At 39.0% G+C, this 18,414-nt stretch overlaps 1 protein-coding gene across 4 annotated transcripts in view; it reads left to right on the top strand.

Annotated features, from left to right (window-relative positions):
• Nucleotides 1-18,414, top strand: part of robo1 (roundabout, axon guidance receptor, homolog 1 (Drosophila)) — a 362,874-nt gene that overhangs the window by 164,621 nt on the left and 179,839 nt on the right. The window contains exon 1 of one of the 4 annotated variants that reach the window (XM_032590629.1): nt 8,859-9,627. The exons of the other annotated variants lie outside the window; for them this stretch is intronic. Coding sequence (XP_032446520.1) covers nt 9,567-9,627 — 61 coding nt within the window. The 5' untranslated portion in view covers nt 8,859-9,566. Of the gene's footprint in view, nt 1-8,858; nt 9,628-18,414 lie in introns of those variants that run through there. 4 annotated transcript variants of the gene reach the window in all.

Consider the following 18,414-nt stretch of genomic DNA (forward strand, 5'->3'; position numbering starts at 1 on the left):
CAGAGTCTGAATCTGATGAAGATCTATGCTGTATATTGGAGATATACATTGTTGAACTTCAACAAGGCAGTGTCAATGGAATATTTTTTAAATGACTGAAAATATTAACAAATGTCTATACTACATAAGAATGTCAATTACATTTTTTACAAATAATGTACTTTTAAAAAAAATAGCCATTAAATATCCAGTGAAGCTTGCAACAAGATTATTTATATAAAAGTTTACTTTTTAAAAAAAAAGCTTTTTCGCCTGAGTCTTTGTTTGTTCTGAGTTTGAATTGTATGTACTCTGTGGATTGTGGGCTCTGACTGATGCTGTTTTTGGGGCTCTCATGTATAGCTGAAGAGGCAGGCTAATTGTCCACCGCGGACAGGAACTGTCAGGTTGTTCGACAGCTACTGAGGTTTCTGTCATAGATGCTCTAAAAATATGACTGGACTCCACTTAGTGCTCGCTGAGTTGTGTCAGGGTCCAAATGTGACGGGCTTTAGCTTGACAGTTGTTTATCGGATTTACTCCCTTTTTCTGACAGTCAGTGCTTAAGTTTTTGATGTCATATTCACGGCAGTTATTTATTAACCTTATTCATCAGCGATATAGTCATTTGTTTGATGCTTACAAGATTGAGTCATGACCGCAGGCGTTGAGCATGAACCTTCAGTGGAGTTGTGGCTTTTTCTCCATGAAATATCTAACATTTTTCTTTAAAAAGACACAGTGTGAATATGTCTAGTAGCCTAGTTGTAAATGGTTTAAGTAGTTTGAATAATATATGCTTTTTTTACTTTCTGTAGGCAGCAGAAAACCGGGTGCTGATGCAGCGTGGCATTGACGATAATCCCTTTTTTTACAATACAATAAAAAAGGGATTGTATTGTATAATACTGTTACAATACAATATTATAACAGAAATACCATACAGTTATAAGAAGTAGAAAAATCTAACTCAAGACTTGGAAATAGGAGGAATAGAAAAGTTGGTTTCTGAATGCCACACGCAGAACATTAACCCATTACTATAAAGTAACTGGATTATTCCAATTAAATCAGAATTAAAGATGAATCACTATTATATTCATAGATCTGTTTGTTGCCATTTAGTGATTCAGTGATGTCCAGCTCCGACCCTTCACCATCAGACGTTGGAGTCTTCATTGCTTCCTGAACTACATGGCTCAAAAAAGGTTTCATTAGAACCAGCTCTCTCTTCTTCATCACTCCATCTGGCTTCTTCCTTCAAAACCGCAGATAAATTGTTTAAATCCTCACTGAAATCGCTCTCAACGTCCTCCACTTCTGTGTACTCAGCCTTAGTTGTTTACGTTTTGACTTACCCTCATTACATCACAAGATGGCGCCGGTGTTTGACTATATTACTACAGACAAAAACTGCCACACTCTGCATTTATAGTAGTTTGTGAAAAATATTTATTATTAAAAGGTTTTGTGTACACAGAATATAAGCACAGTAGTTCATCTTTTTAAATCATGTAAGCAGTTTTATCATGTCAGGGACATTTTAAGCCCCTAGCATTCAAATCAGCCGAGTCAAGAACATAGATCGTTTTAACCAGATGTATATTTGCGTACCATTTTGCAGTTTATTTGTGTATTTATTTAATTGCAGTAACTCTTAGCTTGTGTAAACAACTTGTAACAGACTGGCAATATTTTCAAATGGTAAGTTGGTCGTAGTAAAATTTAAACAAGTTGGAGGGTAAAACATGTGCTGAGTTTAAAGCCTCTAAATGGAACTCCAACAATCTGCTCTCTTTCCAAGGTGACTCAAGTGGAAAAATCAACAAAAAAAAAGACAAAAATAAAATAAATCAGTTCCCATCTTGTACATTCCTGAGAGAAAAATGGTTAAAACCCAAACTGCAACACTTTCCCAAGGTTATAAAATGTGTTTCTGTCCACTGGGAAAAGGGCTTGTTGTGTTTTTCTTCTGAGCAGGCAGCATCTTTTTCAGGGGAAATGTTTTGTTTCCTGCCATCCTGCTCAGTGGAATGGAAATGAAAGCCATGAAATAGACTTAGCACAAGGGAAAAAGGGGAATGTGGGCCCGCTTTGCCTTACCCCTGCCTGGCTGTCACCCCATCACCTCGAGACCAGGGGGTTCATGGGGGGCTTGGGAGGAGGAGGTATTGTGAGACCGCCAGTATGTCTGAAAAGAAGCCCAGCGTGTTTTCTACAGGAACCCCACGCTCGCTACATACACAGAAACATCATAGGAAAAGACGGGACATCCCCAAACTCTCTTTGAATATTAAAGAGACTTATCACAGATAAATGGGCCGGGAAGATGAAAGACAGTCGCTCCATTGAGCAGCAGAATGGTGAAGTTCAGCGTCCTCGGTGTGTGTATGCCCCCCCCCCCCACCCACCCATTAGCATCCCAGTGGATTCAGAAGGATGGTGAAACCGGCAGGGGTTTATATACTTAGCAGATCTCAACAGCAGTGGGAAGAACTACTAGCAACATTTGCAGTTTGTTTTGATTATTTTTGAAAAGGTCTGGTTAAAAAGTTCTCAATTTTCTTTGTGTTTTTTAAAAGAATATCTGAAAAGGACCTAGGACGATGGAGAACGGTGGGATCTCCTCTGTGCTTCTTTGCTTCTTCTGCTAAGAGTTGCTGAACTGGAAAAAAAGACAAACATATTTTTTGTTTCACCGCTCTGAGTCTGTGCAGTGAACACACACCGCCATGCAGGTCGTGTGTTTTCTGGTGGTGGTGTTTGCGGTGCTCGTCATGCTTGGAGTTCCTAAACACCATAAAGGTTTCCGCAGGCACCCCGGCCTCACCGACTTACTGAGGTCTCAGTGGTGTAAGCGGCTTCGCAGTCAACTTCACCAAAGCCACCACACCTTGAGGCGTTCCCATAAATGCAGCCAGGTCTTCGTCAGTAAGTATTAAAGTGCTGCGTTACTGTACCATCTTGAAAACTGAGGAAACGCTCTGAGCACTTTGCAGCAGGTTTCCTTTCATCTCCTCTTAAGTTCTTGGAAGTTGTTTTGTGCTTAAACTCCTCGGGGGGGGGGGGGGGGGGCGTGAAAAGCTTGTTTCCGCTTCGTCGGATGTCATTTCTCTCGCAACTGTTGCTGTGTTCAAGGTTGCAGTGGGAAGAGCGGGACAGAGACTTCATTGTTTGCACAACTTCGGAATTATACAGTGTGCAACTGAATCTCAGGGACTCTGACGTAGCATGAAAAGTGTAACTTTAAGGATAGGGGCACGGTCACGCTCAGAGTTCAAGGCTACGGCACGTCGCTTTTAAAATGTGACATTGATTGGATTGCAACGGTAAATCGGGGTTTGGAGTTTGATTTGAGTATTTTCTAAATCTGGCTAACCATGGAAAGAATACTGAATAGACAAACATTTATATTTCTAGTCTTTTGTCTTTCCTAGTCGTTGAAAAGTTCTATCATCTATCCATCAATTCTTTCTATTTTCTCTTCATTTATTCTTCCTTTGTGAAGAAATGTCTTATTATTTCAAATGAATGACTGTATTTATCAGTGGTGGGACTCGCTTAAAAGTTTAAGCCGAATTAATTGGGTTTACAATTAACTAGTCAAAATTAATTCATTTAACTGAAAACCATATTGTCAAAATCTCAAAAACCTTGATTGCTCCTATATTAGTAAATATACATTAGAGCCCAGCTGTGACAAACACATTTCATTTTAATCTTAGTTAAATAATCACATTTAAATTGAAAACTATACAATAACAAAATAAACATTTTCAATTCAAAAACCAACAGTATCGTTCGTTTCCAATCTGTTTAAGTTATGCAACCATCATACTAGTGGATGGTGCTGCTATACAGTAACGTTTCAGGAACGTTTTAGAAACATGGACGGTGGATGCTAACTTAGGCTTGAACAGCTTCGCTGATAAGCTAACTCATTTTAGCACAACGTGAACACAACCACAGTGTTTTCCAGTGTCCCTTCAAAACGTTTTTGTAGCAAAATTTAACCCCTAATGGGCCAAATTTTGTTGTCCATTGATTTATTTGCAGATATAGCTTGTGCGTCAGATTTGCGGATGTACCAGAAACACGCAATAAAGGTTCCGGTTCAAACTTTTTGTATGTAAAAAAAAAAATAAAATTATTATTGCGTTAACATTTTTAACACATTAAATCTATGTAATTAAGTAACTGATTGAAACTGACCCACACTAGTATGTATATGATTACATTGTATAAATGTGATTGAATGTGAGTCTGGAAGCTCTAAAAAATTGGACATGACCAAACCAAGACCGAATTCATGTTTGTGTCTGTTTTGGTCTCTTCCTGGATATATTTGCATGTATCTGTTTATTACAGCTAATGTGAGTGCAAAAATACAAACCATCCCATGCGTTTCGTTTGTGCACTTTACTCCACGAAATGCTGCATCACACATTTAAAATGCTTTCATTTAGCAATCAGAGCTGCACTTCCACATACCCTCCGAGGTTGATGGGTCTAAAAGTGGACTTTGCTGATAATTGCTTCAATTTTACCACTCTCAGCTACGGGCCTGAGGAAACGCAACCGTTCATCTGGTGGTATTGAGCTGAGGAGCCTCTTTGCAGATCCAAGGCTGTAAAAGCTTTCAGGAAAATCAGGTACATGAGGAAGCGAGTGAGAATGGAGTGTGTAGAACTGTAATGTAATGCAAATGGGAAATAAAAACGTGCTCCGAGTTGAAAGATATGCTTCCGTCTGTGCTTTGTGTGAGTTGTTATGCTTTCCCTTTTTTTCCCCAGCCTTCTGCAAGTTAAACTTTTTATTAAAGTAGGAGTGGTATTCCTCTTTTCTGCTAGCACTTTAGTTTTAATTCAAACACCTTGAAATTTTATTTAATATTTGCATTTGCCAGTGTCTATATGACACTGATAAAGATGGATGTGATTTGCAGTAAATGAAACGAACGAAAGCTCTAAAGCAAACCGATGAAGAGTGGTGGGGAGTACATTATGCATTATCTTGATGTATTATTAACTCCATCTGAGTTTGCGATTTAAAATTCACATTTAAATAGTCAAAGTTTAAGCCGTAATGAGGTTTATTTTGCAGAAATAAATGTTCTTTTTCACTTATGTAGAGGACACTCTTGGCTTCTGCAGCCTTATTGGAGATTTGCTCTTTGTAAATACATTGGCTGAGTACATAAAAATGTAGAATGTGCTCTATGCCTTTGTACTGGACTTGGAAATCAGTAATGGAGATCTGCTAAACGTGACAGAGCAACACAAAGTAGAGCATGAATGTGAAAAAGATGTGTAGGTTAAAAAACGTTTATGAATAACAACCTGAAGATGTCTGTATGCATGGATATTCAGCTCATTTTAACCAGACTCCCTCAAATTAAACTCTACATTAGACTGGAGATACCATGCTGGTGCAGCATTATGCTATGGGGGTGCTTTTCTTTAGCAGGTCACAGTTGATAGGCAGATTGTGGGAAGTAAATACAAGAGATTTCTGGAAGAACGCCTGTTAGAAGCTGCAAAACACTTGAAACTGGAGCAGAGAGTCCCTTTCCAACAAGACAACTGCTCAAAACATTCAACCAGAGCTAGAATGTAACAGTTTAGTGTTTCCTAGTTAGTGTAGGAATGTCCTAGTCAAAGTTCAGATCTAAATTAAAATCTCTGGCAAAACTTGAAATTGTGACTGAGCTTTATGTATTTTGCAAAAGGAACGGACAAAAAAAGTGAGTCTGCAAAGCAGCTTGGAGATTTTCACCAGTCAGTCAAGGTTTTTATTTTTCTGAAAAAATTCATTTTTCCTTCCACTTTGTCATTGTGCCTCCATTGTCCGTTGGTCTGGCATAAAATCCAAATAAAACACAGTGTTTGCAACTGTAACAAAGACAAAGCAAAAAAAAAAAAAAAGGTTTAATGGGAATTACTTTTTCCTGAGTGCTTTGTTACCTTTATATCTGTTTCTTTGTCCAGAGACCAAACCCGGTGTGGTCTGCACTCTGCAGGGATTTAGACAAATATCCCTTCCCAAAATCAGAACAGAATTAGAAAAAAACGGCAGTTTTATACGAACCCCATAGTTTCTTCTTTTCTTTCTTTCTTTTTTGAATAATACAACAAGCACTGAAACTGTCAGAAGTGGAAGCCTCAGAAAACTCCCAGTTACTGAGTCACTCAGAGTGTGGTGTTGATTCTGCTGCTCTGGTTGAGCACACGGCTCGGCTGCTCGCTTGCTTCTGCTTAATATTAGTTCCACTGGTTTTGTATTCAGTTCAATTTGGGTTTGAATAAATAAACACATGAATAAATGAATAAATAAAAGCGTTTTGCGGCTAAAAGTGGATTCGTTCCTGAATTAGTTTGACCAGGAACCACTGGAGGGCGCTGTTTGAAAACAAATGCTTAGTAGAGCAGGGAGAGCAGCTTTCAGCTGAGCCCCGTTTGGAAGATTTTCTGTTTGTTCACTTTTAGTCATTCCTGCTTTGCTTTGCCAACAATTCGGTTTAAAACATTAAAACTATTCTCATAAGCTTTGTTACTTGATTTCAGGGAAATCCGCTTCACGTCATCATTTTTTTTTTTTATGGGTGTCCCAAATAACACTTATAAAAATAATTAACAGATTTAAATAGAAATGATCACACTAAATTATTTTATTAACCAACTGATTAAAACTTGGAACTGAAGCCTGGGGGGTAATAATGAGCTGCATTAGTGAGCTCTTTTAATTGGATTATGCTAAAATACATGAGTAAGTTAAAGATGTTTGAAGAAGTTTTAAACCAAAAGTCAAATGTCTGTGACTTTCAGTGCTCTGAAAATAAACAAGATCCTGGAGCCTATCGCCAGCTGTCATCAGTAGCTTGACTACCTAAAGATGTACACAAAACACAAATTGAATGTGAGTTGAGCTGTTTTAATTCTGTCTGACATCTGAAGTCAGGTTTGAGGTTCTTATGGTGTAGGCTCAGAACCGGCCCCAGGCTTAATCAACCTAAGGTGCTGCTTGGGGCCCCTAAAACCTTCAATTTCAGACAAGATTTCAACATTTGCTTATTGAGAATGAGAATATTGTTGCATTTGATTTAACCGTTTCAACGTAGATAGATTAGAAGATTTAAAATTTTAACTTTTAAACGTAAGACTTAATTGGCAAGTTTACTTGTAAAAATGCAAAGAATCATTTTAATAGTTTGATTGCTGTGTAACCATAGCTGCAATCTGATGCTATGAGTTTAATCTTTTTGTTTGTTCGCAAATATGTCTCTGCAAATAATAACCAGTTATCACTGATTGCTTTTTAAGCTCAGCCAATTAAACTTGGTCCCTCTCCTAGATTCCACCAAATCCGTATTGAAATGGTCTTACCGCCTTGGAATGGCCCTGTATTGATATATATGATGTAAAGCACTTTGAAATGCCTTGCTGCTGAAATGTGCTATACAAATAAATTTTGATTTGATATTGACTTGACTAAAAATACCACAAGTAATTCATGCATAACCAAAAATATAGAAGAAACACTAGCAAAGTAGTTTCTTTAATGGAAGTGTTGGGTTTGAACATTGGCCCTTTATAAACATTCTGTTCAGAACAGAACAGAGCTAGCCATACAGCAAGCTAATGTTATGCTAGTGAGGCTATCAGCTAGTCAGCTTGGCACCAGTAGTTTTAAAACAGCGTCAGGCACTTCAATACAATGACCAGCTATGTCTGTGCGACATAATGCCATTTTATAGCACAGTCAAGTAACTATGTCACCTTCAGTTATGAAAATGCTGTGTATACCAAACATGACTTGAAAGAAACTTAAGTTCAAAATTTGATGCCATGAATTTGGACCTCTGATTCTTTAACAAGCTTCTTCTCTTCCTGCTTTCAGCACTTCATCAGTTCTTAGGAGGGTAAGTTTGTATGATGACTAGCAGTTTCACCAGGTGTTTGCTAATTGCTGCTGCAGCTAGTATTGTGGAGCTGAGTGGAGAAGGAGTGGGGGAGGAGTACTCCGTTGGGGGGAAACTCGGCTGGAGAATGAAGCTCCAAACAGGAGCTTTGTGGAAATAGATAGGTAGATAGTACTTTATGTAGGCAGTGCTTTGTGAAATCAGCCATTGTGGCACCCTGAATGACTGCCATGGGACAGTCGAGGATTCCTCAAGCACGCATGAAACTATCAAAGAAACACCCCAGGTATGTCTTTGATGAGGTAATAACATCATAACATGATATAAAGCTAAGAAAAAGTCAATTTTATATAATACTTCCCCTCCCCCTTTAAAAGATGACAGAAACATCTCCCTAGTTTTAAAACGAGAACTTTGTAATATCTTGCTACATGTGGATACTTCCAGAGCGCTCCATTCTTAATGGGAAACAATTTCTAACAACAGCCCTCCAGCAATTAAGCTAGCCAGCTAGCCTACAGCTAGTTACCCCCACCGGAGCCTGTTGTGAATGCTCAGGCTAGTTAGCATGGCCATTGGACAGATAAACAGCTTTTTTTCTGTAATGGTAAATCGTTTCTCCGCCATTAGTATATTGAACAATTTATACAAGGGGGGTGGAGGAGCTAAAATCTTTCGCAGACTATGTTTCATATTATATTGTCAAGACACAAGAACAGTTCTAACACTTCAAAAAAAAAGTTACATAGTACAGCTATAAACCACAAACCAGAAAATAGTTTCAATATAGTGGTAACTTATGAGGTCTACAAAGTGTACTCTCTTTTTTAAATATATTTATTTATTTATTGTATATATTTGGCACTCCCTACTTCAAGGGGAATCCAGTAGGCTGATGCGCTGAGCTCCAGCGCTGCGTTCAGTCGGATCCAGGCGGGAAGAGGTTAATTTTCCTCTCGGACTCGGGTCTACTGAGGGGGTAGAAAGACGCATTACCAACTGACGGGAGCACTCCGCTTTCTCTGAATGAAACGCTGTGAGTGGGAATCCGGATCCCCTCCTCTCTCAGCTAAAGGTTCGCTGCAGGATCCGTCCGTCGGGCAGCGGAGCGGCAGAGGAGCTGAAACGGGGGGAAAGTGATGGAAAAGTTGCGCTGATCCGGGGTCCGATCCGGTGGATGAGAGACAGAGAGAAAGACCGAGAGGGAGGGAAGACGGGAAAGTTTCCGAGCCCAAAGTGACAGATCCAAAACTGGTCTCAAATAATGTGACTGTGGACTACAGATTGTTCTACTTCGGTTTGGATTTATAAACTTCCACTGCGGATTTACAAGCTTGTTTTCTTCAGTTTCTGCACGGAAGAAGTGAATGACTTGAGTGAGATCGCCTGGCTGATCAGCGACGGGATGAATTCAAAGACAGGATAAGAAACTAGTTATTTTATTTATTTTTTATTCTTTTTCACTTGGGCTGAACTTCGTGAACAGAACATGCGCTGAAAGTGCTTCTGTGTTTTCTAGGTTTTGTAGGTTTTTATAAAAGAAAAACTAAAGCAACCCCCGTTTAGCCTTTGGATTCAGAGACTACTTGTCATGAAGGAGTGGATGCCTAACCTGGTTTATTGAGTCATTTGGATTACATCGGAGCATTTCTTACAGGAGACGCGCTGAATGATGTCTCCAACTTCAATCGGATTTGTATTTTTCTTAGCTTTTCTCCATGTGAGCTCAGGTAAGTTAGCTATTTCTTGTCTGGTTATCTCTTTGACTTTGCAAAGATGGAACAAAGTATTGCTTTGTTTTATTTTTCTCCCTCAAAAATGGGGGGGGGGGGACTGTAATGATTTGTTAGTATTAGAGATGCACCAATCAAGAGATTGGAATCGGCCGAGTTTTCCATGACCAGCATTGACTTCTTTGTTATATTTTTCTCCCTTTATAAACGAGCAGAAATGTAATAATCTGCTAGAATTAGAGACGCACCAATTGAGCGATTGGAATTGGCCATTTTTTTTGCATGATCAGCTGTGATCGATAAGTTGCAAATCTATTGAAATGATAAAGGTTTTGTGACAGAGTTTAAAATATATTTGGTTTTATTTCCTTCCAAATCTTTAAAGAACTGGGTGTACATTTTCCATTTCCATTTGGTATGATCATTGTGGGGGGAAAAAATTGAATTGGTCAAAATTAGATTTTTTTTTTAAGGGAAAAACATCACTACCTTTCAGGAAAAGTCCAATCGGTGCAACATAATTTTTTTTCCCTTGCGTTGAAAGTTTGTCCCAGAACAGAAGTTACTCAAGACATGTACAAACCAGAACAAACTGGGACTTTTCTCATAGAAAGATTGCATTTTCTTTCACTTTTAGCAAGTTTCTGTTATAATTTCTCTGGGAAAAACCCAGCAGATTTGTCTTTTGGCTGTAAAAGGGTCAACATGGTGGGCAAAAAGGATTGTCCAGCTTAAAGCTGAGCACACAGAAAGTCACACATAAAGTGCTGAGGCCATGTGGGATCAGTGAAGAGAGCAGCTATCATCGGTCATAAAGACAGCCTAAGCCCCGTTGGGAACCGTGTTTCCCTGTATGTCTTGATTCTTCCCCTGGTTGACGATTATTGCTGAGTGCGTCTTTTTTTTTTTTTAACAAAAAAAATGCTGCAGCAGATTTTAGTTTCTGTTTCCCCATTTTATATAAAATAATTTCCTTTGATTCAGGTTTGTCATTGAACTTCCTGAAGTGAGCTACCGGCTGTCTTTTTCTCCCTGTGCTGCTTGTGCTGTTTTCACACATTTCTCTGACTCACCCGTCCCATGGCCATCTTTTCAGAGTCTCCAGTCAGAGCTAGTTTGGGGTTTTCCAGGTCAGTTGCTTTAGACTTGAGAAATGAACCATTCCAGTACACAACGTGGAATGCAAGGTGGTTTCTGAACAAATATGTGGTGCAAAAGTAGCTAAATTAATGAAATATGTTTGGTCTTGATCAATAAACCCAACAAAACATCTCATTTCTCAATATCACTGTTTTTGCCAGCCTATTAGCCACTGGGGTCCTGGTGCTCTGCATTTCTGCTGCAATACTTTGGCCAACCTGTAATTACCCAAGTAGAAGTCAGTTTAATTATTTTCAGGTTGAAACCTGAAAGGTTTTTCTGTCACATTACACCAAAGTTTGTTGTTTGTTTAATGCGTCATTCACTCTTAAATACCCACTTAATGCTATTCAGCGTCTTAAAAATGGAGAACAAGATGTTATATCCACACCTTTCAGACGCACCGATCTGGCTTTGATTCTGTTCAATTTTATTAAAGTCTGCCCTGCCATTCGTGGTTTTGAACAATTCCCCCTTTTTTACTTTTTTTTATACCAAAAGACTTCTATAATAAGAAATTGTGAAAGCTCTAATTCCAGTCTCTGGGCGATTGATGGGTGCACCTCCACACTTTGGTCCATTGCTTTTGTTTGCTTTTTGTTCGAAGGCAGAGAAGTCGTGTTGAGGAAAACTGGTGTAAAATCTAAACAGGAAACGGGGTCAAAGGTTATGGATTGAGGTCTATTTGCTCCACCTTCAGTTCCTCAACCCGTCCTGTTGTGTAAGAAAAGTCTTTCATATGTCTGGGTTTCCAGTTGCAGCTCAATGTTTCGATATCTGAGGATTGTGTCTTTTTCTGGGGATGGGGTGAGATCTCAGTGCCTTGCTTTAGAGATCAACTGGACAGCAGATCTCACCAGCTGATGAAATGTAGCATCTTAAGGCAATAGCTGACATGTCTTCATAAAACATACAACTTCCTTCTTTACAATCTTCTTTAACTTTACGTGCTTCTTCTGGCTTTTCCTTTAAATGTCCCACCCATGCTAAACAGAGACAGCTGAGTCGTCTTCTTGCTGGAACAACTTCCACACTGAAGAATGTTTGTTACGAGAAAATCTGAAATTGTTATATTTTTGCTAGTAAATCCCTTATAGGAGCTGACCAAGCAGAAAATCGATCTATCATTACCAGCTGATTCCCCTCCGTTAAAAACTGGCCTGTAAGCAGAAGGCCAGTTACAATCAGGGTGATTGTAAAGAGAAATGTTAATCAAATTAATCCTTTCTACTAGTTACAATAACAGTACTTTATGTAAATCTTTATAATTTTTAGTTGTATTCCAGCATTGTTTCCAGGTTGCAGAAATGCTGGCCTGGTCGTTGCCTTCTAAGCGGTTTCACACAATTCTCATTTCTCTTCAGTTCTCTGTCTGAGATTTCTCCCATTGAAGTGGATTCCTCTGGTAGACTTTCATCCAGGCCAGTCGGCGAACAGAAGGTGAAGTGGTTCACGAGGAGGTCGATTTTCTGCTCTGTTTTAGAAGTGTGGTCTGGTTGTAGTTTTAGCAGTGGCAGGGGAGGAAGTAAACAAAACCCTTTGTTCTAACCCTCCTGTTAGAACCAAAGCTCAATTGGTTCTAACAAGAACTCCCATAATGTAGTTCCCATTGGACAAGAGTCCAATCAGCAGTTAGTATTCTGTCTCCATCTTAACCCTTCCGTGTTAGACGCGCATCTGAATATTGCCATATTGAATATTGACATCAACAGCCGACTAACTTCAACTAAAGTTTTGAATTTCCAGCCAGTTTGAGTCATTTGTTGTTGTTTTCAAACATTGTTTCCTGGCTACAGTAATGCAAACTTTCCGTTTTAATTTGTGAAAAAGAGTAAAATAAGACGACCTTTGCCCTCTCACACTTGTAATGACTTGCTCTTGGCTTTGCTCTGTCTGACTGTTGTAAATTGATACCTTCATCTGTCAGCTCTCACCCTGTTATCTTGGACCTGTCCTCCTTCTACACTCTAAATGCCTGTTATCTCCGCTCTAAGTGCTCATCAGACCTCACACTCCCCACACTGATACCGTTCAGGCAGGAGGTGGCTATAGTCAACATGGTGACCTGGATCATTCTCAAGAGATAATTATCAAGATGATGTATAAATATTAACCTGGATGGTAGACCCTTAAGGCAAATATCGGAAGTACCCGTGACAGTTTACTGTAAAGCTTCGATGACTGAATGCAGCACAAGAAAGCATGTAAGGATGAGTTTGTGCTTAAGATGATGAAAATACACTGCAAAAACACAATTTTACCAAGTACTTTTGGTAAGTTTCTAGTGCAAACATTTTAGTACACTGGAAACAAGACAGAACTGACTTAAAGGTAACTTTTAACCAAGATGTAGGAGCTTCTTTTGAGTCAATAATAACTTAATATTGATTAAAAAACTGTTCTATTTTCACTGGCAGATTATTTCACTTGTAACATTGGAAAAAGTCATAATGTGCCATTAGAACTAGCACTTTTTCATCAATATTATTAATCTTCATTATTCTTTATTTTTGAGCAAATCAATGAAAAAACAAAATTAAAAACTTAGATACATTTAAATACGCACACACACACACCCACACACACCAAAAAAAAAAAAAAAAGTTTTGCAACATACAAATCAACCATTTCAGCTACAGTACTTGTCCAAAATGGAGTGAAAAGTTCACGCTTTGTCTTAGCTCTCACCCCTTCATCCTATTTTTCGATATACACTTTTATAAAATTACATCAATATCTTATATAGAAAATATATATGCTGTATGTTTTAATCATCTAAGAATATACACTATTTTACTGTTTCTGTATGTCCATCTTCCATATAGCTATTGGCGATTTTTTTAATTTATTTTTTTTGTACATTTTATTGAATATATTCAGTACTGTATACACTGCTTCAGTTCTTTAGCAACACTGTTCCACAAAGTCTCTCCACAGGTTAATATATGTTAAGAAATTATTGACTCAATAAAAAACAAGCTTGTTGAAAAGTTCCTTGTAAGTTATTTTGTTTGTCTTATTTCAAGTGCGCTAAGGTGCTTGCACTAGAAACGCCACCAGAATTGCTCTGTAAGATTTTGTGGTTTTGTTGCAGTGCGTGGGACAGAGGGAGTGGCGCACCGGTAATCAGCCTTGGCAAAGACACAGCAGGTCATGACAAATTGACTCATAAGTGCTGATAAATTGCAGGGCTCTTCAGCCTCTTACATCATGGTGACATGACAGGACACAGCTGGCTCCGCACGGCCAATCAATGACCAGAGCCCACAGGTGAGACGTGTCTCCACCTCCACCTCTCCCAGACTCCTGAACTCAACCCTGCTATTGGCTCCTAATTATAGTGATGTTTTGTTTTTTTTTCTTTGGGGTTTATCTGAAGCAGTCACAACGCATTCCGTCTTCCGGAACAGAAATGTAATGAGGACAACTTTCGATTGTGCCGTGCCAACTCCTTCCTTCTCCCACCTGTGTGATGTGACAGCTGTATCTCCATAACTTCCACTAATGCACATTAATCAGATCCTAATCCGAACGAAACAGGGTTTTACACCCCGAGATCCGGGATTAGGCGGACTTTGGCTTAGTGAAACCGCATGGAGGAATGCAGGAGGGGTAATCAGCGTCCCTGTTTCTTTTCTTCTTTTTTTCCCCCCCTCCTTCATGGGAACTGCAGCTAAGTTCTTAACGACTGACAAGATAAACATTTCAAGGCAGTTTGTTTGAGGGCAGAGAAATTAGCCGGCGATGCTTAATGATCTGCTTTCCTCTGACTGCTCTTCCTCTAATGACCTAAAAGTGCCGCCTAATTGGATTAATTTGCAAATCCAACTGACGTCAATAGTTTGTAATTCACTCCGGCTGTAGCCTCGGCTCCTAGGCTTCCCAGGAGAAGAGAATGAATATGATTATTTCGTAAAACTGAGGATTCCCTGACATTTCGGCACCGATATCCTGTTTACAGTGTGAATAAAGGGATGTTTGTTGAGTCGGATGTTATAATTTGGTATTGTTTGTAACCTATTTATAAACATTCATTGTATTTTATTGGGATTTTATATCATACAGTATAATTTTTCAGAGGAAGAAAATGACGTGTAGTGTTGACATTTTTGTCCTGCTCAGTAGATTACAGCCACCTTGAGTTAATAATCTGTAAAACACAAATTTCCTGCAATTACAGCTAATTCAAATGGGATAGAGACAGGTTTTTAAACAGCAATTTACAACTCTGGCCATATATTTTCATTTGGATTTAGGACTGGACTTTGGCTAGGCCTCTCTAGTACTAGAATATCTGTTTAAATTTAGTGCTTGGATTTGTTCATTTTTTAAAGTTTTTTTTTGTATTTAATTGCATCCTTCTTTCCTTCATCTCTGCTCAGCTTTCTGGTCCTTGTTAAAGAAAAGTGTCGCCATCGGGTTTCAGTATTTCACGTCTTGCCTTCAGATTAAACAAACAACACAAATCTGGAAACTGTGGAGTGTGTTGCTATTTTTGCCCTTTTGAGTCAGCTGGAATTAAGTCTGGAATTTGACTGGGCCATTCTAAGACATAAATATGCTTTGAATAAATTGATCCCATTGTAGCTTTGGCTACATGTTTCAGGATAGTGTCTTTCTGGAACCCTTGGCCCTGCCTGAAGTCTCTTGCAGCCTTGAACCGTATTTTTTGCTGAGTAGACTTGTTTGTAGTGTCACTCCTTGTCCAGCTTTGATTAATTATAATTCTTTTATCCTGGAGCCCGCTGTGTTCAGGATGATGTGCAGTTTTTTTATTCCGACACACATAACATTTAGCTTATAGATAAAAAAGCTCAATGAGGTTTCTCATCTCCTCATATTTTTGTCCTCCAGGTCTGTTTCTCTGTTTGATTCTCTCCTTGTCAGCCAGTCAGTTTAGATGAAAAGCCATGTCTAAATACAAATTTCAGAGATGCACCGATTTGAAAATTTGTGTCGCTGCTGATACCCGACACTAAAATTGATGTCATATATTAAACTGTGGATATATGTTTAATATATTCACAGATACATACCATATAATATCGGTATGTATCGCCGATAACGATACATACCGATATTATATGTATTTTACTTCCCTTTCAACGCCTTCAAAAATACAACCACACCTCCGACTTCTCTGCTTAAACTCCCCATAATCGTTTGCTGCATTAGTATCGCTGTCACATGACCAAACAAAAACCACATAACCACCCTCTTCCCTGATCCCTTAAGAAACAAACAGCAACAAGATAGACATAAATTTCAGTTATCAACTGATTCCGATGTTGGCGGTGATATATATCGCATCCCTAAAAATAATTCTTTGTTGTTTGTTGACTGCATAATGGTTAATATGATAGATTAAATACAATTTACACTGAATGGCCAAGTCTCTGCCTGAGCTTCTTACTAAATAAACATTTTTACCAATATTTTAAAAATGGACTGATATCGGCCAGTACCGACACGCATGTAGTGCCGATACATGCGTTCGTAATTGATTTGCAACATTTTAAGCATCAAGTAAAATCGAAACGTTGCTGTTAACTTGACAAATGGTAAAACAAAACCCAAAAGAAATTAAATATTTCTGCAAGACACTGTACCACCAGATAGACGCATATTGAAACACGGTTTTATGAAAAGTTTTCACCCTGAGCCTGCTGACCGGGAGGCAGATCCAGAAGGTTGCTGCCCTGGTGGGCCAGCGTGGTTAATGCATCTCTCCCTGACAGCTGACGTGGAGGACAAACACTCTCCCCGTGTCCTGCTGGTGTTGAAGTGATGAATGGTTGTCCCCTTGCAGGACGAAAGGTGCCGTCTGCTTTCTGTCCCACAGCGAAAGCTGGCACGCTCTGGATTCTTGCATCCAAGTTTACAGCTTTGAAAAAAAAAAAACGGTTGGAGGTATTTCTTCTTATATTGAAGCCATTTGATCTGATGGCTCAAATGGCAATAGCCATCTGATGGCAATTTTGCTATTGCTGTGTTTCCATTAATGAAGAAAAGCAATGAAAATCACATGTTAATAAGATTGTTCACATGATGATGCTGCGCCGTCACCCTCCTACCACTTCCTGTTATTGTCTTATTGTTGGTTTGAGCCAGTGTCAACATCCAGCGTGTTGATCATGTGACTCGTGTGATGCGTAAAAAGTGTTTCCATCGCAGCTTTGCAAAATAAACCAATTTTGATCTTTTTTGATTTTTTAAATACCTCAACTTTTTATCGAAAAACAAGAGGTTTTTGTCCTGTTCCCATTGGGCAAGCTTATTTTTAAAATGTCAAATTGTGCAATTATTCTGCCAATGGAAATACAGCTAGTGATATAGATATGAGCAAGAAAAAAGGACAGACAGAGGGATTTGTCTGTGGACAAAAATGGCTTGCAGGAATCCTCTTACTCATCTTCCCCCCCCCCCTTTTTTTTTTCTTTTCTTTTGGCCCAATTTTTTAAGACTTGCCTTTTTTGTGACTGGTCAGTGTGAAGTCTTTCTTAAAGCCAGTGGGGATGGGGAATGGGGTAGCTGCATTGTGTTACCTTAACAGGGCTCTGGAAGGGAAAAGGGATGGAGGAGGGGAGTAGAATGTGTGTGTGTGTGTGAGGGGAGGAGTGCAGCTGCACAAAGGCTACCCTGGGGTGTGTGAGGGAGTATGGAGGGAGGGAGAACGGAGAAGAGGACAGAGGAGTCAAACATGCCGTGATACACCAGCTCTGGGAATATGTTTTGATCTGGCTTCTGAGCTCACATTGCATATTCTCGGCGGTCCCTCGTGGCGCTGAATGTGCTGATTAGGGTGATATGGGGGAAGAGGGGGAAAAAAGTATGAGGCAGGAGTGCTGGTGTTGGTTTTTCTTTTTCTTTATAAAGGTGAACATCTGGGGAGATGTGAGGTTGTTTTTTGTCTTTTTTTTTTTTTTCTTAAAGAAATGCTGAGTAAATAAAAGGTGCTGGAAAGTCAATCAGCCAATTCTCCATGTATTTGAATTCTGCATACTCAAAAGCTCCCAGAAGGCCTTTCTGCTGGGCTGTGTGGTGGCTGGAGTCCTGCTACCAGTGGGTGTGCATTTCAAAAAGGCTCAGGCCTCCCTCGCTTTCATTTTCTCCTCTGGGGGAGACGGAGGGATGACATTCACGACACTCTTCCCCTGTTTCTGTCCTTTCATCCCCCCTGCCTGAGCTCAGGCCTCCTCCCTGCCTCTCTAACTGGTCTATTAAGGCCTCAACACTGTTTTGAAATTCTAGACTACTTTTTTTTTCTCTAGTAAAATATGGAGTGTATGACTAACAGTGGAAAATCCAATTAAAAAGATGGGGGTATAAATTAAATTAGCAATTGAAAGATAAACTGCTAATTAGTTTGAATATTTTATGGAAATGAAACGATTAATGGAATTAATCGTGATTAATGGAGTTTTGAAACAATCATCAACTAATTTAATCAATTAATTGTTAACTGTAATACAGAAACTTAAGGAAATTAGCAGAAAAAACAAAAATATATACATTCTCTATTGAAGATAAAACGAAATCTTCTACCCAGAAATTCTTAAGTGACGGTTTTCATTTCACCTGGTTCAAATTCTGTAAAAGAAAAAAAGCAACCTCCTATAAAGCATGCTTTGGTATCTAATTATT

Source organism: Xiphophorus hellerii, chromosome 18 (assembly GCF_003331165.1).
Source record: "Xiphophorus hellerii strain 12219 chromosome 18, Xiphophorus_hellerii-4.1, whole genome shotgun sequence".
Lineage (NCBI taxonomy): Eukaryota > Metazoa > Chordata > Actinopteri > Cyprinodontiformes > Poeciliidae > Xiphophorus > Xiphophorus hellerii.